Source organism: Pteropus medius, unplaced genomic scaffold, assembly GCF_902729225.1.
Source record: "Pteropus medius unplaced genomic scaffold, Ma_sr-lr_union100, whole genome shotgun sequence".
Taxonomy (NCBI): domain Eukaryota; kingdom Metazoa; phylum Chordata; class Mammalia; order Chiroptera; family Pteropodidae; genus Pteropus; species Pteropus medius.
Genome location: NW_024356336.1, coordinates 420,563 through 441,362, shown reverse-complemented (window position 1 = coordinate 441,362; position 20,800 = coordinate 420,563). Strand labels below are relative to the sequence as shown.

General features: G+C 49.4%; 1 protein-coding gene across 3 annotated transcripts; it reads left to right on the top strand.

Moving 5' to 3' along the window:
- Window positions 1-204: 204 nt before the first annotated feature.
- Window positions 205-19,773, top strand: MVK (mevalonate kinase). Of its 3 annotated transcripts, XM_039861961.1 has the most exons (11): window positions 205-440; window positions 1,132-1,223; window positions 1,971-2,118; window positions 4,875-5,019; window positions 6,469-6,624; window positions 9,223-9,326; window positions 9,933-9,978; window positions 14,273-14,363; window positions 14,739-14,858; window positions 17,753-17,906; window positions 18,978-19,773. In XM_039861961.1, exons 2-11 carry the CDS (start codon window positions 1,146-1,148, stop codon window positions 19,127-19,129), a joined length of 1,194 nt encoding a protein of 397 aa, XP_039717895.1. In that variant the 5' UTR covers window positions 205-440; window positions 1,132-1,145; the 3' UTR covers window positions 19,130-19,773. The 3 variants fall into 3 exon arrangements, with proteins under 3 accessions (XP_039717895.1, XP_039717896.1, XP_039717897.1); XM_039861962.1 differs by lacking the exon at window positions 1,132-1,223; XM_039861963.1 differs by lacking the exons at window positions 9,223-9,326; window positions 9,933-9,978.
- Window positions 19,774-20,800: the final 1,027 nt, after the last annotated feature.

Here is a 20,800-nt window from a genome sequence, read left to right as displayed (position 1 = left end):
AAGGAGCTGGGCGGGGAAACTCGTGTCGATTTTCTTGGTTGGCAACATATATTGGCCAATACTCAAGCCAATTGGTAAAGGGACTTCCGAATCTCGCGCTCTGATTGGCTGGGAGGAAGGAAAGGCCGCTCTCTCCCGGGCTGGGATGAGGTCGGGAACGGCTCGCGCTCCAGCTCCTTGGGTTGGCGGTAGCGTCAGGTGAGAGGGCGGGGTCTTGGGGTCGGGTGGCGCGAGGTCTCAGCCGAGATTCAGGACAACCCCAAACCAGGCTCCCGGCTTCTCAGGCTCAGTTTCCCCAACTCGAGAATCCGACCTGAGGGGCCGGCGACTTCGAATCTGACAGACGTGATTTTGATCTTCGAACAAGCAATAGGTTTCCGCGCTAAGAAAAGGAGGTCACGGTAGTACTTATCGTGAAGTTCAGGTCATATTATACTCAGGTAATTAATGCACTTAGAGCCTTAAATGGAGGGTAATTTTGCATCATTTGTAAAAATCTAAAATGCGCACACTCGTAGACCCAGCAAGTGGCTTTTTAGAACGCTTGGGTCTCCTGGGCCACCCCCTTCCTGCCTCCCTCCCCCCCCCCCATGTAAAGCTATTTTCTGTGGCCTTTTTATAATTGTGACACATTGGAAACAGTCTAAACAGGAAAGAGTGCTTTCTGGTCCGTGATTTCACTTAAATTTCTACCTTTAATAATAGTAGTAATAATAAAAGCTGGAACGAAGAACAGATCTAGTAATAAGCAGCTATCAGTAATCAAGTGATTACAATGTACCAGACACTGCTTAGTGTTTCCCTTGCACTATTTAATTTAACCTTCCCGAAACCTATTGAGGTAAGTACAGTTATTGTCGCCATATAACATGTGAGGAAACTGGAATTCATAGCCCTTTAAGCGAGTTAGCTAAGATGACATCACTGGAGAGTAGAAGAGCTGGGGTTTGAACCCAGATCTTTTGATGTGTCTAGTTCGCTGCTGCACTGCACGGCACTGCCTTTTGAGCACATAGCAAGTGCTAAATGGTAGCTGCCATTTTCTATTATAATGAAGAGCTTGAACTAAGCATTTTCTGAGATCTTTAAGGTCTGGGGAACTTCTATCCTCTCTCTGGCTTTCCATTTCAGGGTTCCCAGGAGCCATGTTGTCACGAGTCCTGCTGGTCTCTGCTCCAGGGAAAGTCATCCTTCATGGAGAGTGTGCTGTGGTCCATGGCAAGGTAAAAGGCCCCCTTCACGGATTGGGCACCACTTCTCCCTGATGCTAATATTAAAGGAAGCCAAAAGAAAGACTTGAGGCATAGCCTGGGAGTAGAGCAGAGAGGAGGTTAGTTTCTCCCTAGCCAGATAAGGAAAAGACAGATCTTATGCCTACTGAAGGGCTGCTCTGACCCACTCAGTAAGATATAAAAAAGTTGATAGGCAAGGCCCCACAATTGGATTGAGATCACCTAGGAAGTGAGCTTCAGTAGAGGAAAAAAAAGAGGTTTGAGGACCGAATTTGGGGTACTTCACCATTTAGAAGTCGGGGAGATGAGTCTGAAACATATATTATTTCATTTAACTCTTACAACTGCCTCTGAGGTTAAACTTTTAGTCCTATTTTACTGATGTGGTAGTTTAGACTCTGGAGAGGATTGGTAACTTGACCAAGGTCCCATACACCTTGGTAGAGCTAGGAGTGAACCTAGGTCTGTCTGAATCCAAAGCTCATGCTTTTCCCACTCCTCTCTGTCATTCTTTGTGTTCTTTACTTATATTTATCTTTGAAAACATGGTGATTATGGGGAAGCCACTCCTTGGTGTTGGGAACCTCTAAAGTTTTGCATGGGGAAAGCAAATATAAGTAGATATAAACCTCTAATTGATAGGTAGAGGTTGTGAGAAAGTGTCCCACAGTTGATTAGCAATGTCAGGCTTGTGGCCACCCACACTCAGGCTAGCTGCTTTTGCCTTTTGTTCTATAGGTAGCACTGGCTGCGGCCTTGAATATGAGAACATTCCTCCGTCTTCAACCCCAAGGCAACGGGAAATTGGACCTCAACCTACCAAACATTGGTATCAAGCGGACCTGGGATGTGGCTAGGCTTCAGCTGCTGGACACAAGCTTTCTGGGTAAGTGTAGGGAGGAGGAACCCGATGTGGAAAGAGCCTGGGCCCTGAGTAAGGGGCAAAAAAAGTGGCCGAGTAGTTATTCCAGCCTATCCTGAGGGAGCCAGAGGCCAGCCACTCTTGGGGTGTTTTCTCTCCTGACCCCATAAAATTAGCTTTGCTTATTTATTAATTTTTTTAAATGTATAACCGTAAGACGATGCCTTAGATCTATGTGGGCTATTGTGGAGATTATCAAGGCCTACTGTTGAGTAAAAAACAAGATGCGCAATAGCAGGTATACACAGGTTAAGTATCAGTATGTGTGTAAATGCATTGGAAAAGGCTGGGAAGATATGTATCCAACTGACAATGGTGATTAGTGATGTCTGGGAGGGTCCTAAGGTCCAGGAGTGGACGAAGGGAGCCTTCTTCCTATGGTGTTGTTTTAACAAGGAGAACGTATTGACATTTTGTATAATTAAAAGGTATTTAAAAGTATGTGTATTATTGGAAAATACAGTCAATACTGGAACATTTTGAGTAAAAGGAATGACCTATTATTATTTCCCACTCCCCCATCCCTCATGACAACTCTTAAGCATTTTGGTGTTAATCCTCCTAAATTATTTTCTATAGATAGATTGATTGAGATAGGGAGTATCTTATTTTTTAACGAAAATTGGGTCAGTCCATATAAACTTCAGAACTGTATGAGTCTCTTTTTCTTCTTCGGTATATCAAGATTGTCTTCCAATGAATAAAGACCTCTGTGCTAATTTTTGATAGCTTTGAGAATATTATGTCCACTTATCTGCAGGCAAAGTTTTTCCATCAGCGGAGTCATCACCTGCATCAGAGCTGAAATGTGGGTTCTGTTGCTGTCTCTTCTCATTGTTTGGTACAGTGTTTCTCAGCCATAGTGGGGCAAGTTAGAATCCTCCAGGGTTTTATCCCAAACTGTTCCCTGTCCCCTATAAGAATCAGTCCACAGCAAGCCACTCCCAAATACTATAGGAATATGGAGTAAGAGTGGAAAAGCCCTGTTTTCAAGCTACCATTTTCAGCCTCAGTCCTGCCTTGAGAATCCCTGGGGAGGTTTGTTGTTGTCGTTCGTAACAATATAGATGAATTCCTGATGCTGCCCTTCTCTTATTGAGAATCAGAAGTGGTGGTAGGGATGGGGAGGTATATTTTGAAAGGGTTCCCCTGGGACCTCTCAGTTAAGAGCCACTGATTTGGAGCATGCCTCAGAAAATATCTGTCCAGAGCAACCCAGACCTTGCTTTCTGGACCAGGCCAGAAATATTCCCTGAGAACTGGCTGCTGCTTCTGTATGTCTGTAGCATGGATGGAAGCACCCAGGTGTGATGGGTCATGGCTATGTGAGCCTGGGCAGGCAGGTCACTTAATTCTCTGAGCCTGTGTGAGCAGAGTTGTGTTGCCTGAGAGGGTGGCAGTGAGGATCCAACAGGATTGGAGGTAGGCCTAGGGCTGTGATGCAGAAGGTAGTACATACATGAGGGCACATCAGTTCTCCAAGGAGACAAACGGTATCTGAGCCTTTTGGAGACTAATGTTTTCTATTTGGTTGCAAGAATCTGCCATTTTTTTTCTTTCAGTGTTCTTTGGTTCCCTCCTAATAGTAATAAATAGTGAACATTTATTGGACATTTAAGTATTTCAGGCACTGAACTGCTATGTTGTCTATGCTAGCACTTTTAGAATTCTCCAGCCTTCCCTGGAAGCAAGTGGTGTTATTCATCCCCATTTTATGTCTGAGAAAATTAAGGTTCAGGAGCCAGGTGTCTCAGGTTCTATAGCTTGTTGGTGATACAGAAAGGATTCAGACCGAGATCTTTCTAAACTACAGAGCCCAGGTTCTTAAAGAACCATTCCATTTCCATCACAGAGCTCTGAAATGTCTAGACTCTCGGTAATACTGTCATTGGCTTGGGTGCCTTTTACTGTATCATTAATTTAGTCAAAACATAGCACTTAATACATGCCCTACCCTGAAGTCTCCCAACACAGGTACACCCAGCTCAATTTCATGTCCCTTTAGAATTTGACATGGGATTCAGGGAGTGATTTGTGAAGGTAAACTGGTCAGACTTGCTCTGCCTCCTCAGCCTCTCAGGTGAAGGTGCTCCAACCTCTTACATGCATTGGAAGAGAAACTGCTACCTGGCCTTTCCCTCCTGCCCAAACAGATCTCCACATTTCATGTTCATTGGTTTTATTGGGATGTCTTGTTCTTGCTAATTATGTTTTGAGAAAGGGAAGTATTTGGGGAATGATGTAATACTGCTTTTGGTATTGGTTTTTTATCATGGAAGTCAAACACAGGCCTTTGGTGATTGAGCTGGCATTCACTTTGTGTGTGTATGTGTTGTTAAACTATTGTTAATTAAGCACTTACTACGTGCCCAGAGATGTTTAAGGATTTATGTACCTTATTTAACTTTATCGTCATGACAACCTTGTGAGAGGAGTTACTGTCGTTATTTCTGTTTACCAAAGAGGGAAACAGAGGTTCAGAGAGGTTAAGTCACCTGCTCAAGGCCACAAAGCCAGTCAGTATCACAGTCATGACCCAAACCCAAGTCTGCATGCCTCCAACGCCTAAAGTCCACTGAAGGACTTCTGCTGTGGTGCTGGGTCAGTGAGTCCATGTCCATCCAGATTCCGATTCCCATGGTTGCTCTTTGTATTCTGTTGTCTGTAAAAGCACCCGAGGCTCTCACCCACCCATGCATGCTTGTTTCCCTGTGTGACAGAGCAAGGTGACTTCACAGTGCTGACCGAAGAGCAAGTGGAAAAGCTAAAGGAGGTGGCAGGCTTCCCTGAGGACTGTGCTAACCACGAGCGCCTGGCTGTGCTGGCCTTCCTTTACCTGTACCTGTCCATCTGCCGGAAGCAGAGGTGTGTGTGTGGTCTGGGCGCAGAGTTTCGGTTCAGCCTTCGTTGGAAAATGGGCAAGGGTTTCTCTAGTTTTAACTGCTGAAGAATGCACACGCTCCCTTCCAGGTTTCTAATAACAGCAGCCACCAGCAGTCTCACGATGTGTCAGGCACCATACTAGGCACTTTATATATGGTCTGTTTATAATATTCACAGCAACCCTATGAGAGAGGCATTGATCTCATTTTGCACAGGGAGAAACTGAGACACAGATAAGGTCACTTAAGGTCATGCAGCTAGCTAGTAGTAGAGCTGGGGATCAACTCAGTTCACTTTAATCCTTACGCTGACATTCTTAACCTCACTTTGCCTCCTCTTCCCTCTTCGATTCAGAAGAACCCAAGCCAGATTCCATTCTTGAATTCACTGTGGCTTCTCCTACACCATGCCCATGGAGGCACCCTTGTTCCCACAGGCCCTGGGGAAATGCTGCAATTAGCAGAGTGAAGCCTGTAACCACTTCACTCCTTACGATAGGATCTGAGAAAGCCAGCTGCTAGACGGTGACGGTCCTGTTGAGGCGGTGTAACACAGTGATAGAGAACATGTGCTGAAAGTCAGGCTGCTTTGGTTCAGACCCCAGCATGGCCACGTGCTGGGGTCTGAACCAAATAATGGCATAAATATTAGCCATTATTGTTGTAGTTATTATTTTCCTCAAAACTGTTGGAGAATTAGAAATATTATACAGTTGACTCTTGAATAACTCTGGTTTTTAACTATGTGGGTTTACTTATTCATGGGTTCTTTTTCCATAACTATACAGTCATCCCTCAGGTTTCACATCTGGGGATGCAGAAGGCCGACTTAAGTTACACTTGGATTTTCAACTGCAGGTCAGGGTCAGTGCCCCTAATACCCCCATTGTTCTAGGGTCAGCTGTATGTGAACTGGCTCACAGTGAGTCATCACTATGATTTTTTGGTCCAGAATCCAAAGGGAAAGCTCAGGGGGCAGCCCTTCACTTGTACAGCAGACGCTAGTTAAGCAGGCACTGGGTGCCCAGCGCCATGTGTGTGGTGGGAAGGGGCTGGGAACGGCCTCTGGGTAGTCATGGGAAATGTCAGTGGGAACAACATCTGAGAAGGTTCTCGCAGGATGGGTAGGAATTTCCCCAGGGTAGAAAGAGATGCAAAACTGTCTGGTGTGCTTCACAGAGGCACTTTTAGGAAGAGCACTGGTTGGACAACACAGCAATTTAAATGACTCTACTGTTTTCAAGTTGTCTAATTTCACAAGTTCCTGATAGGGATGCTTTTGGATTCAGGAAATCGCCTCTAGTTCAGAAAACTGGGCCAGACACTTAGAGTCAGGCCCCGCCAATGTCCACTCCTGGGCCTGGGCTACTGGTTCAACTGTGGCACCTCACTGCCCTTCCAGAGAGTCACTCTGTGCCCTTCTGTGTTTCAGGGCCCTGCCCAGCCTGGACATCACAGTATGGTCAGAGCTGCCCACCGGGGCCGGCTTGGGCTCCAGTGCCGCTTACTCCGTGTGTTTGGCAGCTGCCCTCCTGACTGCTTGCGAGGAGATCCCAAACCCGCTGAAAGAAGAGGAGGGTGCCAGCAGGTAATCATGGCCCTTTCCCTGCTCGTCGTCCTTCCTGTGGTCCATGATCTGAGCGTGGGTTCTCGCACTGAGAGCTGACCACCGTCCTGTGAGGTGTCACGTGGTCATTTTACAGAAGAAGCCGAGGGACAGAGAGGCCAAAGGCTGGCCCAGGCCACACAACTAGTGATGGCAGAGTGCGATTTGAACCCAGTCATTTCCTCCTACACTAACCAGGTTAGTTCCCCAGACCCCCACCTCTCACCTCCACCTTGCTTCTTTTGGGTTCAAGTGCTTGTGGTATGGTAGAGAGAACCTGAGCCCAGATGTAGAGGGCAACAGGTTAGATGAGGCATTGGGCTCAGCTTTGCCATTGACTCGCTGTGGGACCACGGCCGAGCTGCTGCACCCCTTGGCTCCTCTGTAAATTGTAGTACTAACATTGGTGTGGATATTGCCAGGTCATACCAGATGGTTATGAAAAGAATTATGATGTGCCCAGAAATAAGCACAGGAGGTGTGTCTGTCAGATAAGGGCACCTCCCCTCCTTTAGGTCGTTGACCTGTCTCTACAGAGGGAGTGTACTTCTGTGCAGTTCTCACTGTGATTAGTGAGGCTTGTCAGTACAGGGTTGCTGGCAGAGTTTCTGTCGCTTGGAGGCTACTCCTTGAGAACACCACCCTGAGTACAGAGGTTATGCAATTTGCCTTGGGCCTCACCCCAGGAGTTGTGAATGAGGCCTCAGAAGCCAGCTTGGCAGCTTTGTAGTGAGGCCTGTCCCTTGATCTAGATGGCTTGGGGGAGCCCTCCCATGGGGATCCTTTAGTCCCAGCCACGTGGAGCCCAGCCGTGCTGTGTTGGGTGGACTGCTGGCCTCATCCGTGTAACCAGCAGAAGAGAAGGCTGCTCAGACAGTGCTGGCTGCCAGAGTGGGAGCAGCTGTGTTTCCGCCCAGAGACTCCTCTTGTGCCCTCTGTGTCTGCTGCTGAGGCACCCCAAAGAACATGGGGCGCTGGCCTGTGGCTGAGGGGCCCCGTCCCCTTCCTGAGTTTGGCTTTGAATTGAGGTTTTCTTTCTCTGCCCTGAAAACGCTGTGCTTTTCTGTTTTCTCAGGCCCTGGTGCGTGCCCTTTTAAAGTTCTGTCACCGTCAGTAATTCTTCTTTTGAGACATAGAGGTTAAAATATAGTTGAATTCAGACTAAGCCCAAAGGTTGCTTTGGTCTTCGTGGATACAGTGGGTCTCGTCATCATTCCCGAGTCACTTTGAATGGTTCCTGTGCATAGAGCGAAGGAGGGGTGGGGTAGGGAGTTTTTGGTCAGGGGCAGAATCCAGTAGGTAATGAGACTGCAGCTGTAGGTAATGGGAGGTGATGGTTTTCAGGAATTTCGGTCTGGTTTGCCTGCTAACTTGCTGTGTGGCCTCGGGCAACCCCTTTTTCTCTTTGGGGCTCCCGTTTCCTCCTCTCAAAGTGCAGGGCTACACTAGATGGTCCCTTGGGGGGCTTTCCAGCCTTGATTCTGTGGCAGCTGCTCATCACTATGCACTAATCGCTGACTATAACACAGATGAGTGAAGGCTTGGTTGCCTGGGTCCCTTGAATAGATACCTACCGACAGGCCAACAGACTAGAAAGCAGAGGGTGACTCGTTTGTGTTGTGTGTCTGTGTGTGTGCGTGGGCTTTTTCAGGCTGCTTCCTTTCCATTAGTTCTCTACCTTCCCTAAAGACCCAGTCGTTCCTTTTCAGAACCTTTGGGGGAGAGCAGGTCCCAACCCCCACCCCCAGCATTTCCGAATCAGAAGGCGCTGGAATCCAGTCTCCTGTGAAGACTCCTGTGGCACTAGCAGAGACTGCCAAACCACCATTGCCTTCTGCTGTTTCATAGGGAAGGGAATCAACAGAAAGGAAACAGAAGCCGAGAGAAAAGGATAGGGGATTGGGGTTGATTGTCCTCATTAGATACTCACGTATTTGGGGTCTATTTGCTTAAAACTGTCAATGAGCCCACACCTCTTCCAAGGAAGGCAGAGTGGCTGTGTGGGAGAGATCCAGAGATGGCTGGAGCAAACCTGGCTCACCAAGGTTGTCTGGAATTATAATTCGTAATGATTGTGCATTTGGCCTATTGGCAGGGCTTTGGGAAACAGTCATCCCTCTGCTTGCTCTTCAGGGCTGGCTTGGTTCAGGAGTGGATGCTTCTGTAAGGGTCTGTTATAGTAATAGCTCCTGCCTGCTGCTCGTGGACACCTTGCCACTAGCCTTTGAAGAGGGTAGAGTTTGGAGTTAACCATTTACAGATGAGAGTGGGATTCAGAAAGGTTAGGTAACAGGCTTAGAGTCACTCAGCCAGTAAGAGGCAAACTAGGACCTTGTGATCCCAAAGCTGGGGCTCGCTCCACAGTGCCAGGCAGGGAGGTTTTGGAGGGAAGAGAAGGTATGGTTTGTGGTTTCGCTGGAGAGGTTCCAAGCTGTTTTCTCTATCTGAGTTTGAGGGCCCACGCCCCATGGCCTTTTGGTTTCCATCAAGCCTATCCAGGGCCCCTGCCTCTGCTGCTCAAGGGGACCACTGGCCCCCACTCACCACTGTGATAAAGATGAGTTTCTCTGTCTTCTTCAGGTGGGCAGCGGAAGATTTGGAATTAATTAACAAGTGGGCCTTCCAGGGGGAGAGGGTGATTCATGGCAACCCCTCTGGAGTGGACAACTCTGTCAGCACGTGGGGTAGGTGCTGCCTCAGGCTTGTTTTCTTTATTTTTATTATTAAGATTCTTAGATGCCCAGGTTCTGTTGATTTGGGATGAACAGAAACAATGGATTCTGAGAAAAATAGCATTTTTCTGTTTTAAAGGGAATGGATGAGATCTCAGCCTCACACTTCCTGTACCTGGATCTTAGGTGGGATGGGGTAGGGTGGGGTGGGGCTGAGGCCTGGAAAGCTACAGTGCTAGGGAGCTCCCCAGGGAAGTCGGTAAGTAAAGCTGTAGAACCACTGCTATGGCGTTTGCAGACCGCACAAGTTGAGCTTCCCTATGGTGGGGGTGCTTTCTTATTGGACCTAGGCATGGTCCTGGGCCCCACCTTTGTCACTTCACCATGTGGAGCCAGACAGCCTGGAGGGAAGGGAGTGACCCTAGAACCTGAGTGCTGGTGAGCACTCCCTGGCAGAACATGGAATGCCTTGGTGCCTTCCTGAGCCTTTTGTAGCTGAAGCTGAGATGGTAGTTGCCGTCTGTTCCCTGGATGGTGTGAAACTCAAACCGACCCCAGAATCCAATCCCAAGAGGCAAAGATCTGTAGCTTTTCTGACCCGCTGGTTTTTCTCTTTAGGAGGAGCACTCCGATACCAACAAGGAAAGATTTCATCCTTAAAGAGGTAATTCTAGGGTGGAGCAGCACCTTCCAGCCTGGCTGTGTCCAGTCGGGGAGCTGTGTTTCTTTATTCTGTAACATGTGGGCCAGGTGCCCCTGGGCTTTGCTCTCACTGGATGTCACCCTCATAGGCCATTGGCAGTGAGGAAGCCCTGCCCTGCTCTATCCTTCTGCACTTCAGCTCTTAAATTGTCAAGAGATTAAAGGGGAAGTCATGCATGGCTGTGCCATTCACCTTGTAGATTGTGGCTTTCCCCCCAGACCCGTGGCTGCTCATTTAGTTATTCATTCAGCAAACAAGAATTGATATCTTATGTGTTCCTGATGACACTGTACTAGGAACTAGGGATATAAAGATAAATCTTAGACACAGTTTTGGGTGGGTGGAGACAGACATGCACACAAAAGCCACCACAAGACAATATGAGAGTTGCTGTAATGAGGGCACGGAAGGCAGAACCGGGATGGGAGACCAAGGGAAGCTTGAGAAAGGCTTAGAACAGAGGTGACATTTGGCAACTTTCGACCTGTTTTACATGTTTTCTTTACCTCCTCCCTTTGTTGTAACTGGAATTACAAACATGCATATTAAATTTCAGTATCTTCTATTCTGTTTGTACTCAGAGTGGAAATGTCAGATGCGGGGAATGAAGAATGGGGCAAGCAGGAGTGGGTGCTTTTTGGCTGTTCCCTGAGTCCTCGATCACGTCAAGTGATGGTGTTTGTCTCAGGGCACTTTGTCACTACTGTGGGCCTTTCTATAGCTGTACAGGTCCCAGGGCTGTCTTTGAGGATGGACAGCAGATCCTGGCCTGCGCCGTACCTCAGTGACCTGGGATGACATGGTGCTGCACCCTCGTACCTCTGGGATCTTCCTGTCCCAGCTATGTTGGCTTCCAGGAGCCAAGCCTGCCTTTCTGAGGCTCTTCATTGTTTTGTTTTGTTTACTTTTATTAGCATTTATTGATGCTGAATTTACTTCCGGGCTATAAGTTTTTGTTTCTTCAGTTTTTTTCTTCTGTGCAACCTCCTCTTCTGGGTTAGGAACAGTCTGCTCTTTTTCAGCGGGGATCGTCTCAATATGGAAGAGCGTGCTCATGTAGGGGTTAACCCACCCACGAGCTCTGTAGGTTCTGAGCCGCATCTTGGGAGCTTTGTGCTCAATGACCAGAGAATCTACATCTAAATCCATAAGTTCAGCATTCCTCTCTGCGTTTTTAAACATGTGCAGCAAAGATGCAGCACTCTTTGGGCCACTGACCCTGCATCTAGCCCCCGTAGTTTGGCCTGGGCACACCTACCAGCTCCAACATTGTAATGACAGAATGGTACACGTTGCTTTTGTAAAGTGATGTCCTTCAGATACTTGGTGGCTTTTGGATATGCATACCCTTGATGGCCTGGGCAGTTTTAAGTATTCTTAAAGTGAACATGAAGATTTGAACCTCTTGATTTGCATGATTTTGTGGGGTTTTCTGGGTCAAGTGAATAGTGAACCATTTTCAGAGGTCACTTAGGGGCTGTTTATGGGAAGAGCTGGGGTTTCTTAATCTCACACTATTAATATCATGGGCTGGATAATTCTTTATAGTGGGCTGTCTTGTGCGGTATCCCTGGGCTCTACCCACTAGATACCAGTAGTAGCACCTGTCCCCATCTTCCATTTGTAATGACCAAAAATATCTCGAGACATCGCTATATGTCCCCTAGAGGGCAAAATCCCCCTGGGTGACTACCTCTGCTTGACACAGATGGGGAGGCAGAGCCGTTTAGGAGTGCGGCACAGTTTCCTCTGGCTGCCTGTGGAGTCGATGGCAGTGGAGCTTCAAGGCCCAAGTGGGAGCTGGCTCTGCCAGTTATACTGAATCCATGTGCAGGAGTGAGCAGATTCCGAAATGTCTGGGCCCAGGCCCGCCCTTAGACTAACGGTCTTTGGGAGGTGGCAGTCACAACTGTAACCTTCAGAAGGAAGGCATTCAAAGAGTTCTCAGTCTGCTCGATGACAGTGAGGGGCGTCATAAGTCAGGCAGCAGATTTGGGGGTGCTTCATAGAGGCAGTGGCATTTCATTCGTTCAGTTTTTCCTGAGAGCTAGTTGTATCCTAAGCATTGAACTGGGTCCCCTGGGATAGAAAACCAATTAAGATGGGGCCTGGGCACGTGCAGTCTCCCAGGGGGAATTAAGAAATGAATTATGGAGGGTTTCCAAGGCTGGGGGGATGGGGAGAGGCCCTGAGGCATGCTCAGGGGCTGGTTTGTGGTGGTGTAGACAGAGGCCCTGGGGACTGTAGGCCTGGGTTTGAGCCTAGCTCTGCCACTTGCCAGCCAGGTACCCTTGGATGAGTCACTGTTGAGGCTTCCATCTCATTTATACAGTGGGGATCTTGAGCATGAAATAAATGGTGTCTATAAAGTTCTTAGTTCTTTGCTGACCAAGTTTATTCATTGTTCCAGAAATATTATTGAGCAAGTACTGGGTGCTAGGGCCTCAGCAGGGAACAAAAGGTCCTGGCCATCAGAGAATTCACATTTTCTGAGAGGAGACAATCAACAAATAAATTGCTCTTTAAGAGCATGTCAGGCAGTCCTAGGTGCCTTTAGGAAACAAAGCAGGGCACGGGGCTCAAGGTGAAGGAGGGAGCTAGTTGGATGGGATGATCAGTAGAGGCCTCTGAACAGAGACCTGAATGAAATACAAGAGTGAGTCATGGGGCTATTGAGGATGGGGGTGGGTCCTGGGCAGAGGAAAACTCAAGTGCAAAGGCCCTGGGCAAGAGTGTGCTTGGCCTTCTGGGCAGCAGCCAGGAGGCCAGGGTGGCTGAGTGGAGCAAGCACCCAGGGAAGGCGGAGATAGATGAGGCTGGGGTGGTAGCCAGGTGGAGTACACACACAAGGGGGCATAGCCCAAGGTGATGGTCACAGGATGTCATAGGAGCCCAGGGTTTTGTGGACCTGGCAGGAGGCCTGTGGCAGAGGACTTATCTAAAAAAGACGAAGAGGCAGTACCCAAACTCCTCCCGCCCCAATGCATGGGAACAGAGCAAACTGACCTTTGCTGCTGGCTGCAGGGCCCCGCGGTGAGCAGATGGTGGATTCTCTGAGAAACAGAGGCCAGACCACATTAATCCCGCCAGTGGCTTATGGAGAAGCCCTTTCGTAAGGGCTCCATGCATGGTGCTTCTCTATAAAATAAATGCATTGTTTGCAAAGTGGATCAAGATGCGGCCTCCCAGAACACTGCTCTTTTGAGAAACGACTTGTCTTTAAAGGGAAGAGAAAAGCCAAATAGAATGTTCATCTTTTGTAAAGTTAAAAAAAAAAAAAAAAAAGAGCTGGCCTCCAAGACTGAGAATCGATATTAATTTCATGGGTTTATGGGCGGTGAGATCAAGCAGGTTTCTGGCAGCCTTTTCCAGCCCTATTGGATTTTACAATCTTGAGCTGTGAAAAGAAAAGCGAATAAAGGTATCAAAGGGTCTGCCTATCCCCAGCAGTCTCAGGCCAGAGCTCGTCTAAAGTCTCCACCCTCTGTCCCTGCTAGTAGCCCTCTGAAAGGCAAATCGAGATGACAAGAAAAAGAGGCTTGAGTCCCCAAAGACAGTTAACCACAGGGACAATTGGGATTGTGGCTTTAGGAGGGATTAAAGCTCAGAGGGCAGATGAGGACAATGGGGCCCTGCCGGAGAGCCGGCTTAATGTGGCCTCCCTGACCCTTTGTTCTCTTACCTGGGGCATCCCGGCGAGGACAGCTGACTCCCTCTTACCACATCTGGTTTTGGAGCAGAATGGGCTCAGTGTGCTGGGGACCTGACTCCTCTGCAAGCCTGCCCTCCCTCGAGCTCCTGTGTTGAGTGCGCCAGCTAACCTGGGTGTCTTCCCTCCCCGCACGCCCTCTCTGCGATCCATCCAGGGCCTGTTGCTTTTTCTTTCTAAATATATAGCACCCTCCACTCCAGTTCTCTGGGGCAGCTCACATGACAGAACCTCAGCCCCTTCTTGTACTCTTCACTGCAGAGACTTTGAACTTCTTACTCCGTGAATATGCCATGCTCTATCACCCCCAGGCAAGGCTAGGCCCTCACATGTGCCCAGCACATATAGGTGCCCAGTCAAAAATGAATGAGTGAATGATGAGCCGAGTGATCATCCACCTCAGGGCTAAAGCAGAGACAGCTGTGGTTGGCTGCAGGCACATTGGGCTCAGTGTCACGAGCCTTTGCCCCTCCGAACTGTTTCTAGCCCCAGCCCTGACCCAGCTCCTCCATCCTAAGCTCACTGTGGACCTTCTTCACCCTGCAGGCCCCAATCTCTGAAGATCCTGCTGACCAACACCAAAGTCTCTCGCAGCACCAAGGCTATCATAGCCAGCATCAGCAACAGGCTACTCAAGGTGCTTCCTGCCTATCCCTGGGCTGGTGTCTCACGAGTCATGACAGTCATGTGTGCGAGTTGGAGCTCTCCCCCTGCCCCATGCGTTAGTGGAGGGGTGGGATGGGGAGGCAGTTTGGGCAGAAAAAGAGGTGCCGTCTGTTCATACTCTAGCTGGGAGGTGGGACGGGTCATTAGACATGCCAGCTTTGCAGCAAGCATCCCCTATGTATGTTGGGCATCTGGACCAGGCAGAGACCAGGCCGGAAGGAGAGGACGTTTCCTCAGGGTGGGTGTGGGCCTTGGGGATACCTCCTCCCTCCACCCCATTTCCAGGGCAGCTGCCCAGCGCCTGCCTGCTCCTAGGTTTCACAGGTCTTTGCTCCTTTCCCTCCAGTTCCCAGAGATCGTGGCACCCCTCCTGACCTCCATAAATGCCATTTCTTTGGAGTGCGAGCGAGTGCTGGGAGAGATGGCAACGGTGGCCCCAGCCCTGGAACACTACTTCATGCTGGAAGTAAGACCCAGGGTCACTCACCCGCACCACTGTCTGAGGCAAGGGATGTCTAGTCTGACTACACTGAGAATCTCCAGGGGCCAGGCCTGGACCCGAGGTCCTGTGTGTATGCACACAAGCAAGTGTGCCTTATTTTTAAGCCTCTTCCTAGGGGATTGGAGTGATTAAGTGAGAGGATACATGGAAAGCGCTGAGGGCGGTGCCTAGTACGAGCTAAGCATGACGGACCGGGTTTGGGGTCACACGTGGAAGGAGCACCGGGTTATTGCTGACTTAGTCTTCCATGAGTCCAGGGATGATTTCTTACCTGGCAGCCTCTTCCCTGCTCTTTTTGCTAACTGTGTGTTCATTCAGTAACTATTTATCACCCACACGCTTTGGATCAGACATAGTCCAAAATTGTGCTTTCATCATCGTTACCCCAGCCACCACCCTTTGCATGATTCTAGTGTAGAGCCTGAGACCTCATGCTTTGGATTTAATTCTGGCCTCATACCCTGGAGTGTCTTAAGAACGCAGTGAGGTCCCGTGGGTAATGCATAAGCACAATGCCTGAGGAAATGCCAGCTCAGTAAGCCAGAGCGCCTCATCCTCAGATGTGGTCCATCTGGCCTGGTGAGCTGACATTAAAAAGTCATGTGGCTTCTCTTGAATGAATCACAGGATCGGGTAGCCCCAGCCGACGTGGCCATGCAGTGGCAGTCTATTAGAAAGTGCACAAGGGGCCTCCTGTGGTGTCCATTATTTCTCCTCAGTCCCCACCACTTCCTACATATTACCCACAGCCAGTACAGTCTTTGCCTGGTGTCTCCCTCTCCCACTGTAGGCATTCGAGTCTACAGCCCCTGTAATGAATGGAAGCTGCTACTCTCTGTCTTTTCACAAATGATTTCGCATTTGATCCCTACCTGTGAAATAGGTATGTTGCCCCATTTTATAGATCTAAAAACTGAGGTCTAAAGAGAGCAACTTTCTCCAACGTTTTCCAGCTAGTGAGTGGCTGAGCCAGGGGTCAAACTGACTTATTCCTGTAGTCAATAAGTCTTTAATGAGCACCTACTCTGAGCCAGGTGCAGAGACTCCACCCAATTCCTGCGTTTTGCTCTCTTTGACCCAGCCTTTGCCTTGCTGGCTCTCAATTCCCTTCACGTAGGAAGGAAGGAACACAGTCCTCCTGAGTAGGAAATTAATAATGATAGAGGACTGCCTAAAATACACCCTGTTAAGCCCCCGGAGAATACCCCAGAACAGCTCGTTGATTATACATTGTGTGTATTTTTGGCTGTGGCAGCCGCTGAAATGTGCAGCTCGACTCCCGGACAGCTTTGCACTCAAACCAGCGAGCTGTTCTCCTATGTCACAACCTGTCATCCGATCCTTGACAGATTTTGGATCAGAATGTGACAGGTGTCTGGAACCTGCCTTGGCAATGTGACACCTGGCGCTCAAGTGCAGAGACAGGCCCCCAGAAGTTTTCCCTCACATCCAGCCCTCGGGCCCACTGAAAGGCACATGGGGCTGCCATTGGGCCATCATGCTTGTCTGCTCTTTTGTCAGAAGTGCCGGAGTGTATATGAGACAGGCTGCAGGGAAGGGCTGACCCCACCCTGCCCAGCTCCCTGGTCAGGAGAACCAGGTCGGCTTCTGCGGACAGCTGGTGATTGGCAGTCCTCATGGCGCACAGGCACTCCCAGCACCCTGGAGCAGAGCTGTGTGCTGTCATGCTGAACAGTGCAGATGGGTGGCAGCAGGATGCCGAGGGCACTCTTGGAGGCAGGGTAGTCACAGGCTTCCCGTCAGGCAGACCCAGCTTCCAGTGCCAGCTCAGTTCCTTACTAATTCAGTGACCTTAGGCAAGTACCTTTTCTCTCTGAGCCTCAGTTTCCTCTTTTGTAAAGTGGAGACAATGGTATAATCATAAAATTACTAATAATAGCAGCTGCTATTGCCTAGCACTGACCTCTTGCCAGGTGTTGCATGGAAGACTCACCTCATTTGCCTCATGGCAATGAGGCGTTTCCTCTTACCATCCCTGTTTTACAAGGGGGGAAACTGGGGCTCAGAGTGAAAGACCGTGCCCACGGACACACAGCCATGAAGTGGCCAAGCTGAGACTCAAACCCAGGCCCACCTGACTCCAGATCCCACATTCTAACTTCTCGATGGCAGGAACCACAGCCGGGCACGTTGTAGGTATTTGGCAAGCAATGATGGAGTAAATGAAATGTAAATAGGCGGATGCCTGGGCCGTGGCAGCTCTTAGTTTTGTTACTTCATCAACATTTGATCCTCAGAAGAGAATGAATTTTATGCATAATCAAAGAAACCTGAACTGTTTCCCCTACTTGTGTGTGACCTTGCTGGAACTGCAAACCAGGTTTTATTCTGAATATTGGTACCTGAGGCAGCTGTAAATGACAGAAATCCATCCCAACCAGAAAAGGAATTTATCGGCTCATCACTGAGAACACCAGAGGGAATAGCTTCAGTCATAGCTTAATCTAGGGGCCAAGACAACCTGATCTGAAATCTCTTCGTCTTCTATGTAATCTTTGACCTTGTGCAAAGTAGATAACTCTGGCAGCTTACCTCTGAAGTCAACCAGGTGTGACAACTTTAGTGGAAAGAGGCAGAGAAAACTTTGGGAGGGCCCTGATTGGCCCACATGCCCATCCCTGACCAGTCACCATGGCCAGAGGCTTCTGTGGCCAGCCCCATCTCAGCCCTATGGAAAGTCCTACAGGAAGGAGAGGTTCTTTTACCAACAGAGAGGGGCCCTATGCTAAGTGGTCAAAGCCATTTGCTGTCCCTAATCAACGGCTGTCAGATGGACAGGGCGAGCACAGGACCTCGGCCTCATGCCGGGAGAGAACAGACTGAATCTTCTCCTCCAGGAGCTGATTGACATGAACCAGCACCTTCTGAACGCCCTTGGTATGGGCCACACCTCCCTGGACCAGCTCTGCCAAATGACCATGGCCCATGGACTGCACAGCAAGCTCACTGGTGCTGGTCGTGGTGGCTGTGGCATCACACTCCTCAGGCCAGGTACTTGGGGGTGGGTAGGGTTGCCAGCCTAGGTTCTACAGAAGTTCTACCTGGGCATTTCCTGTGACAGGAGGAAGAGGCCTGTAAACAAGTCCTGCCTCTGCTCTGTGGCCTCGGGCAAGGTAATTTATCTCTCTGGGATTTTGTTGCCGCATTGGTAAACTAAGGATGCTGACATCTAGTTTATAAGATTATTGTCCAGATTCAAGGAGAAAAAATACTTTGAGAGAGCCTGGCACAGGGCTGGACTGTGGTAAAAGCTCGTATTTTGGTGGCTGTTTCTACCACCTTCTTACCTGCCAAGCCTCCAACAAGCTCGAGAAATAACCAAGACATTGTCACCACCCATGTCAGCCTCAAACCCCCTACTGTCACTTCTTGATGTGGCCAGGATGGGGACTAACCTGCTTTGAAACAAAGGGGTTTCTTTCCCCCTTAGTCTTTGGGGAAAGAGCAAGGCCCAGGGACAGCAAGGGGCTCCTAGTAGTCTTCAGTCACTAACATACCACACTGCCATCATGACCTGGAACTAAATGCTCCTGCCCACCTCCATTTCCTTCTGTATTTTTTGCCCACTCCTTCTGGTCTCCTTTCTCTCAATCTCTCTTGTACCTCCTTTCTTTTTTGCCTTTCTCCTTCACTTTGCAGTTAGCCCACAGTGGCCCCAGAGACCTCCCCTTACCCCCAGTGGGACTCCCAGGCTTCAGGAAGTCATCACATCCTAACTTCAGCAGGCCTTGACCACTGGTTGCTAGTTCAGAGTCGATGACAATGGTGAGAGAGAGAACATTTCTTAAGCACGTACGGTGTACCCGGTGTTGTGCCAGGCACTTTACCTGCACTGACCCATATAATCCTCACAGTGACCCTTGGGGAGTAGATAACATTATCAGCCCCATTACCAGATGAGGAGACTGAGGCTCAGAGAGAAGTCACTTGTTTGAGTCCCTGTAGCTGGTATGTGACAAAGCCAGGTGACTTGAGAGCCCACCTGTTCCTTGAATTGGGACAAACGTTCTCCAAGAGAGTGGACAGTTGTCAGGGGTGACCTGCTGCTTTCCCTCCCCACAGATCTGGAGGGTCCAAAGGTGGAGGCTGCAAAGCAGGCGCTGATCAGTTATGGGTTTGACTGCTGGGAAACCAGCCTTGGTGCCCCTGGCATCTCCATCCACTCATCTTCCTCCCTGGATGCCCCGGTCCGGCAAGCTCTGGATGGCCTCTGAAATGAGCCCATGCTGCTGACACCAACAGAGAAGCTCCAGCCTCCTTTGATGTCCCTCCTTCTGCCCATGCCCCTCCAGCCCCAGTGGTGGGACCTGCAACTTGCTGTGGGCTGGGCTGCCCAGAAGACATGGTCTGTATTCTGCCTTCTCCCGAGCCAGCTGGACAGTGGGGCCATGTGGGTCCATGGAGACTGCAGACCTGAGACATGATGTGCTCTTTCCTGTCCTCTCGGTGGCTCTGCCAGACCCATTCACTTTGGGGCTCTGCCTTTACCTCAGACTCCTGGCCAGCCCGGCAGGATGCTCAGATGCAGGGGTCAGGTTCCTGGAGCAGCGTGCCTTCTCTCTACTCCATCTCTGCTTTTCCACCTGTCTCTCAGGAAACCTCTGATCACTCGCAGGGTGCCCCTTGTTCCTCCTTTCTTCCTTCACACCTGCAGTCTTTTTGAAACCTTCAGCAATTTGCATGGCCTGCTCTAGACTGTGGGCTTCCTCATAGTCTAGTGTTGGGCCGGTGGTCTTTCCTTCTGTCCTGCGGCCCAAAGGTTGACTGAAAGCGGGGTCGATGTGCAGTTTCTTCCAGTCTGTATCTGAGGGGTTTGCAGAAAATATGGCAAAGGGGGAATAAAAAGCTCTTGAGTAAACAGTGCTTCCCTCTGTGTCTGGAAAAAAGGGTGAGGGTCTGGTCTGGTAGTCTCCAGCTCCCCTACACCTGCCTCCCATGTCCTTGTCCCTTCTCCAGCCACTTTCTCAGGGGAGCTCTTCAGAAATTGAAGGAAGGAAGGGCTCTGGGTCACTTGGTTGTATGTCTCAGGGATGGGGCGACATTTTCCCAGATGGCCCTGGCTGGAAAGAGGGTGGCCAGGACACTAGGCCCTCCACCCAGCAGCACAGCTCCAGCCTGCTTTTCCAAAAAGGTGAAGTTAAAGCTTCCTAGCTCCTAGAATCATGAGCACCCATTAATTCAGACTGATAAGCCTTGGAGACAAAAACCTGCCGTAGGTCTTGGAGTATTCCTTTCTTTTTGAAACTAGCTATCCGGGAAGAGAAAACCAACTCAAGTGTTTATAGCCCAGGGCCTGACACCTGCCTGGCCTCATTTGAACTTTATATTATTAATCAAGCAAGGCTCTTTCTGAAATGGCAGAATTCATCGAAAACCTTTGTAGCTAGCACGTTGCCAACAGAAACTCCTGGAGCCCGGGACCTGTAAGAGGCAGGGCAGGAAGCGGGGCTAGGGCGGGGGTTTCAGGATTTGGTTAAAATGGCTTAGTGCACTTCTGCCCTTGGCCACTAGGGGGCAGCTGGCATCTTTCCCAGCATCTTGACAGAGAAGGTGAGTGGGAGCTGACCTGAAGAGCAGGTTCTGAGCTCTGCCCACCCTACACCAGGCCTCTCTTGGGCTCTGCCTGGGGTCACTGCCAGGAACATGATGGTGATAGGAAAGACACCTGACCCAGCTTAACTTGTAAAAATGGCCCCAGCATCACTAATGGAGAGTTCCCTGCCCCCGCCGTTTAAACAAAACAATGCATAAAACAATATTAATACTGAGCACTTAACATGTGTTAGGCACTCTTCTAAGCATGATGTATACATCATCTCTTTTAATCTGCCCCAGCCTTGGATCATAATTGCTAGTCTCAACCCCATTTTACAGATCCTGAAACC